The sequence below is a fragment of the Babylonia areolata genome, chromosome 31 (genome assembly GCF_041734735.1).
Source record: "Babylonia areolata isolate BAREFJ2019XMU chromosome 31, ASM4173473v1, whole genome shotgun sequence".
NCBI lineage: Eukaryota > Metazoa > Mollusca > Gastropoda > Neogastropoda > Buccinidae > Babylonia > Babylonia areolata.
This window is the reverse complement of record NC_134906.1, coordinates 7,244,066-7,251,418: the sequence shown is the minus strand read 5'-3', so window position 1 is coordinate 7,251,418 and position 7,353 is coordinate 7,244,066. Positions and strand designations below refer to the sequence as shown.

General features: G+C 49.1%; 1 protein-coding gene across 1 annotated transcript in view; it reads left to right on the top strand.

The window, feature by feature from the left end:
• LOC143275764 (receptor-type tyrosine-protein phosphatase T-like) overlaps positions 1 to 4,732 on the top strand; it is a 41,531-nt gene extending 36,799 nt beyond the window's left edge. Inside the window, 4 exon segments of the mRNA XM_076580043.1 lie at positions 1 to 167; positions 2,081 to 2,276; positions 3,292 to 3,440; positions 4,506 to 4,732. The exon segment at positions 1 to 167 is cut by the window's left edge and continues 44 nt beyond it. Coding sequence (XP_076436158.1) covers positions 1 to 167; positions 2,081 to 2,276; positions 3,292 to 3,440; positions 4,506 to 4,697 — 704 coding nt within the window. The 3' untranslated portion in view covers positions 4,698 to 4,732.
• Positions 4,733 to 7,353: the final 2,621 nt, after the last annotated feature.

Genomic DNA, 7,353 nt, shown 5'->3' with positions numbered 1-7,353 from the left:
CCCTGACGGACTTCTGGCGCCTGCTGTACGACCACCGCGCGTGCACCGTGCTCATGCTGGACCGCTTCCGCCACGAGGCCGACACGTGCGCCCAGTACTGGCCACGTGACGTCAACATGAAGCAGTGGGAGCCCTTCTTCGTAGAGTCCACCGCAGACTTCCAGCAGGTGGGTGTCGGGTGGAGGGTCAGGTTTGGGGTGGAGGGTCAGGTTTGGGGTGGGTGTCGGGTGAGAGGTTTGGGGTGGGTGTCGGGTTGGGGAGGCGAGGGGGAGGGGTCAGGTTTGGGGTGAGGGGTCAGGTTTGGGGTGGGTGTCGGGTGAGAGTCAGGTTTGGGGTGGGTGTCGGGTGTGGGGGGGTGGGGGTGGGGGGTCAGGCTTGGGGTAGGTGTCGGGTGGGGGGTCAGGTTTGGGGTGGGGGGTCAGGTTCGGGGTGGGTGTCGGGTGGAGGTCAGGTTTGTGGTGGGTGTCGGGTGAGAGTCAGGTTTGGGGTGGGTGTCGGGTGGGGGGGGGGTCAGGTTTGGGGTAGGTGTCGGGTGGGGGGTCAGGTTTGGGGTGGGGGGTCAGGTTCGGGGTGGGTGTCGGGTGGAGGTCAGGTTTGTGGTGGGTGTCGGGTGAGAGTCAGGTTTGGGGTGGGTGTCGGGTGGGGGGGGGTCAGGTTTGGGGTAGGTGTCGGGTGGGGGGTCAGGTTTGGGGTGGGTGTCGGGTGGAGGTCAGGTTTGTGGTGGGTGTCGGGTGAGAGTCAGGTTTGGGGTGGGTGTCGGGTGGGGGGGGGGTCAGGTTTGGGGTAGGTGTCGGGTGGGGGGTCAGGTTTGGGGTGGGTGTCGGGTGGAGGTCAGGTTTGTGGTGGGTGTCGGGTGAGAGTCAGGTTTGGGGTGGGTGTCGGGTGGGGGGGGGGGGGGTCAGGTTTGGGGTAGGTGTCGGGTGGGGGGTCAGGTTTGGGGGTGGTGGTGTCAGGTTCGGGGTGGGTGTCGGGTGGGGGGAGGGTCAGGTTTGGGGTAGGTGTCGGGTGGGGAGTCAGGTTTGGGGTGGGGGGTCAGGTTTGGGGTGGGTGTCGGGTGGGGGTCAGGTTTGGGGTGGGTGTCGGGTGGGGGTCAGGTTTGGGGTGGGTGTCGGGTGGGGGTCAGGTCTGGGGTGGGTGTCAGTGGTTGGGGGGTCAGGTTTTGGGTGAGGATGGCCCAGTGGTAATGCGTCCGCCTTGGAAGCAAGAGAGTCTGACCGGGCTGGTTCGAATCCCCCACACTCAGCAGTATTTTTTTTTCTCCCCCTCCACTAGACCTTGAATGGTGGTCTGGACGCTAGCTATTTGGATGAGACGATAGTTGATGTCCCGTGTGCAGCCTGCACTTTGCGCACGTAGAAGTCACGGCATCCAAAGGGTGGCACCTTGAACATTTCTGTAATGAAATAGTGACTGTGTCTCTGTGTGTGTTGTGTGTTATGTGTGTGGTGTGTTAAATTGTTTTACAGCACATCAACAACACCAACAACACCAACACCACCATCACACCACCATTACCACTACCACCATCACCAACAACACTATCATCAACAACAAGAACAACAACAACACCAACAACAAAGCCAACAGCACCACCAACACCACCACCAACAACAACAACAAAACTAACACTACCACCACACCACCACCAACAATAACACCATCACCACCACCAACACCACCACCAACAATAACACCAGCACCACCACCACCAACAACACCAACAACACCAACAACAATAACACCAGCACCACCAACAACAACACCAACACCACCATCACCACCAACACCACCAACAACATCACCACCAACACCAATGGCACCCAACACCAATAGCACCCAACACCAACAACACTACCACCAACATCATCTCCACCACCATCACCACCAACACCACCAACAACATCACCACCATCACCAACAACGACAACACCACCACCAACAACAACAACAACGTCACCATCACCACCACCACCACCACCACCACCAACAATATTATCAACATCAACACCACCATCACCAACGCTCAATATAAGCCCCCTACCCCACCCCTCCTCCCCTCCACCCCCGTTCCACCTGACAGGGGAACGTGACGATCCGGAACCTGAAGGTGGTCAACAGCCTGCGTCCCAAGGACGCCCCTCACCTGGTTCGCCAGTTCCACCTGGACGCCTGGCCCCGTGACGCCCTCGTACCACCCTCCAAAACCATGATGCTCGACCTCATCGACACGGTGCTCACCTACCACGCCTCCTCCCCGCACCCAGACAGTCCCATAGGTGGGTTTTTTAATATTTTTTTTCAATCCAAGCAGTTCCTTAGGGGTTTTTGTGTTGTTGTTTTTTGTTTGTTTGTTTGTTGTTTTTGTTGGGTTTTTTTTTTTATAATCCAAACAGTCCAATAGGTTCCTTTTTTTTAATTGTTTTTTTTTTATGAATAAATCCAAACAGTCTCTTAGGTGTTTTATTGTATTTTATCCAACAGTCCCATAGGTGGTTTTTTGTGTTGTTTTTTTTTGTCATAACAGTCCTCTCGGTATTTGTGTTTTGTTTGTGTTTTTAAATCCAAACAGTACCATAGGTGGGTTTTATCCAGTCCCAAAGGTGGGTTTTTAGCCAAACAGCCCCAAAGGTGGGTTTTTATCCAAACAATCCGGTGGGCGGGGTTTTATCCAAACAGTCCCAAAGGCGGGTATTTAGCTAAACAATCCAATGGGTGGGTTTTTAGCCAAACAATCCCAAAGGTGGGTATTTAGCTAAACAATCCCATGGATGGGTTTTTAACCAAACAGTCCCAAAGGTGGGATTTTAGCCAAACAATCCCATGGATAGTGAAACGTCGGTGGAGGGATTATGAGAGAGGCTGTGGGGATGGCGGAGTGGGAGTGGGATCATGGGGTGCACCTCTGTGTGTGTGTGTGTGTTGTAAACCTGCTGGGTTTTGAAGACAAGATTCACACACACACACACACACACACACACACACACACTGAAAAAATTCCTCGATGGCCTAAGCCAGTCTGCCTTTGTGACGTGTGGTTTCCGTTGGTCACAGTGGTGCACTGGGTGGTTTCCCCTGGTTACAGTGGTTGCCCCTTTTTTATAGTGATTCCCCATGGTTTCAGTGGTTGCCCTTGGTTACAGTGCTTTCCCTTGGTTTCAGTGGTTGCCCCTGGTTATAGTGGTTGCCCTGGTTATAGTAGTTGCCCCTGGTTTCAGTGGTTTCCCCTGGTTACAGTGGTTGCCCTTGGTTACGGTGGTTACCCCTGGTTACAGTGGTTGCCCTTGGTTACAGTGGTACACTGTGAGGACGGAGCCACACACTCGGGGCTGTGGGTGTGTCTGGCACTGCTGTGTGAGCGGTTGGAGGAGGAGCAGGAGGTGGACGTCTACCACGTCATCAAACACGTCAAGAGACGCCGGCCCCAGATAATCCCGGACTACGTCAGTAATGTTCACCTGTCCGCCTGTCTGTCTGTCTAGAGGGGGAGGGGGGCAGAGGGGGGTTTGTGTGTGTTTGTATGTCTGTCTGTATGTATGTGGGGGCGAGGAGACTGGGGGGGGGGCGTGGTTGTGAGGGTGGGGGTTGTTTATATCTGTATGCCTGTTTATCTCTTTGAATCTCTGTGGGTGTCAGGGTGTGGTTGTGTGTGTGTGTTTCAGTTATCATAATTGTTATCTTCATTATCATCATCTTCGTTATTATTGTTATTATCAGCATCCTCATCATTCGTCATCATCGTCGTCGTCGTTGTAGTAGTAGTAGTATCCTCCTCATTATCATCATATTCATTTTTCTTCTTATTGTTATCATTGATATTATTAAAATCAGACGCAGTAGTGGAAGTAGTCATGATTATTATTATTGTTCTTCTTCTAATTATTATCATTATCAGAAGTAGTACAGATGGTAGTCATTTTTCGAATTCGTAGTAGTAGTAATATTGTCGTCATCATCATTATCGTCATCATTATCATTATTATTATTATCATTATTGCTACTGCTACTACTATTATTATAATTATTGCTATTATCATCATTGCTATCATTATCATTATTATCATCAAAAAGCTACCACCACCACCACCCCTCCATTCTCTATGCTACAAATGTATTCACAAATCAGCCCCTTCCTATCTCTGTGGATGCCTTCACCTCTACACTCCTTCTCGCTCACTACGATCAGCTTCGGATCCACTCCACTTACGCATACCCAGATTCAAACTCTCGACTGTTGGCCGCCGTTCTTTCTCTGTCTCTGGACCTTGCAATTGGAATGAACTTCCTCTTTCGCTTCGTCAAGTCTCCACACTCAGCTCTTTCAAGCCTGGCCTTAAAACCCACCTCTTCCCAAAATAGCCTCCCTTCCCTGCCTCTTCCTTGTCTTCAGTTTCTCCAGTTTTAGAGTTATGCGTGCGTGAGAATGACTGATGCGAAAGCGCTTTGATTTGTCTATGCACAAGATTTAGCGCTATATAAGTACCATTATTTTTTTTTTCTGTGTCCAGGAGCAGTTACGGTTCTTGTACCGCGCATTGTGGGACTACATCAACCAGCGGATGGCGGGGGGAACCTTCACCGCGGACACCCCCATCTCCCCCCGGAGCCCACAGGGCGGAGGGGGCCTCCGGGACACGCTGTACGGGGTTCAGAGTTTGAGTCTCACCTCCCACCTGGGTGACAGCTCCAGCCTCTACTAACCGACAGTGTCTGCTTCTGAAGGCTGCACGCACGCGCGCGCGCGCGCGCGCACACACACACACACACACACACACACACACACACACACACACACACACACACACACAATCACTCCTGGGTGGCGCAGAACAAGATGAGTAATGAAAACCGGAACTACGTTTAGAAGAAAGTTTCTGAACTCACAATCCAAATGTGAACTAAGTCGTGGTTATTATTTCAGTGGTTTCACACCGCTTTCATCAGCAAAAACTGACAACAGGAATACACCCCCTTCTGCTGAGCAAGGTGTTGTGGAGCAAAACAACAACTGAAAATGCACGTAAGTTCAACTTTTGACTGTCAGTGAGGAAACTCATCTATATACGTATCCAGACTCCGAAAAACTGGCACCAACGACCACTATGTTTATCGTGCTTGTCTGAACTCATTGTTATCCATGCTGGTCGGCACAAGACTGCTGATTTGTTCAGTAAGAATGAGGTCTCTCTTATACCTCTGCCAACTGGTGCGTTGTGTATAGCTGTGTGTGTGTGTGTGTGTGTGTGTGTGTGTGTGTGTGTGTGCGTGCGCGTGTTCTTATGTGCATTGCGTCTTACTGATATGTTATTGTAAAAGCGCTTTGGGGAGTTTGAAAGCGCTTTTTAACATTAATGTATTCTTTTTTCTTCTTCTGATTGTTGTTAGTATTATTGTTATCATCAACATTTTCATTATTGTCGTCATCATCATCGTTATTTGTCATCATCACTGTATGCTTAAGTTGGTATGTTCCCATGACATTGAATGGTTTGGGTTGTGTTTTTTTTTCCCACTTCATATTCTGTTGGATTTTAAAACTCATGTATATTACTTGTGCGTGAATATTATTGCAATTAAGTTTTGTTTAGTGTCCTTGTAATTGTTATTTGCTATTTATTGTCAGACACATTACAGCATACAGGTGGGTTGGTTTGTACACATGTAAAATGTGTGTGTGTGTGTGTGTGTGTGTGTGTGAGTGCGTGCGTGTTGTGTGTGTGAGTGTGCGTGCGTGTTGTGTGTGTGTGTGTGTGTGTGTGAACATGCCAAGCCAAAGATAATGCAGTAAAAAGCCCCGCTGTGATAATTATAATTTCAGACCAACCCAGACATTCATCTTGTACAGTCTCCGTCAATGAACACTGTATAATCCATGTCATAATGTTGTCAAGGACCACACACACCACACCACATCCGTCCGTCTTGAGGGAGTCTGGGGTACTGTCCTGTGTTCTGATTATGTGGCAAACACACCCAGACCCCCCCCCCCGCCCCCACCCCCCTCCCTGCACTGATTGCAAGAACAGGGCCAGGTAGCTGCAGCGGGGAGGACAACTGTTGATAGCATGTTATGCTCTCCCTTTGTTGAAAGGATGGTGAAAACATTTTACAAAATGCGTAAATAGTTTGTGAATGTGTGTGGCGTTTAGCAATACTTATCTACTTTCTGTTTTTTTTTTTTTTTTTTTTTTTTTTTTACTCCATAAATACTTTGATTGATAACTGCCAGATATCTACCGGGAGCTGACAGGCGGTGGTTAAAGCCCCGCGGCCGCGGCGTTGGAATTTCAGTTTGAAGGTCCGGGGTTCGAATCCTGGTCACGGCATCTGGCGGGTTAAAGTTGGAGGTTGATTTTTTGTGTTTTTTGTGTTTTTTTTGTTGTTTTTGTGTGTGTGTGTGTGTGTGTGTGTGTGTGTGTGTTGTTGTTGTTGTTTTTTGGGGGGTGGGGGTGGAGGTGAGGGGTTGTTTGTTTGTTTTTGTTCGGGTCTTCCAGGTCAATAGATGTGCAGACCGCTTTGGCTCTGAACCCCCTTAGATGCATATAATTATGATAGTCAGTCGTGTCCGACTATGACCATCAGAACAGCAGAGGAGGCAACTGTTGTTCCGACTATTTTGGGCTAGAATTTGATTATAGTTGAGAGTGTCTTGCCCAAGTTACATCCCCACTCTCTCAGCCAAGAGGGTTTTAGGACAGTCGGCGTTGGGATGGTTCCCAAAGGCCAACTAGCCCACAAGGCTGCAGTACTAAGAGCCAGTGCAATTTTGCCTCTTAGTTTGAGAGTCATAGTCCTTCACAAAAGACTAAGCTGTAAATGATTTCCCATTGACTGGAGAAACCATTGATAATGCAGCTCTCACTTTGCTGTTGGCCCAAATGTAAACTTATGTCAGTCTGTGCCTTAGATACATAGTGAACGTCAAATATGCACTTGCGTTCAAGATCCTGTGATCCACGTCAGTATTCGGTGGGTTATCACTTGTGAAACAAGAATTACATACCCAGCACGAACATCCCCACAAACAGAGTATGGGTACCTGCATGGCGGGGTAAAAAGGGGCCATACACGTAAAAGCCCACCCGTACATATGCGGGTGGACGTGGCAGTTGCACGGCCCACACACTTGATTGGAAGAAGTGGGGAGCAGTCTGCTGGCAGTGCGGAGAAAGATCAGATTTTTCATTGTTGATGATTTTTGAACGTCAGCTACATCCATGTTGTGTTGCATTGTGTTTCTCTCATTATTACCGCAGGGATTTAAATAGCTGTGAGTTTTGTGTACCTCTGCTTGTAAACAGACTTTACTTTTCCCCCTCGCTTACAAACAGTTCACGAGAGATGTAACATACATTA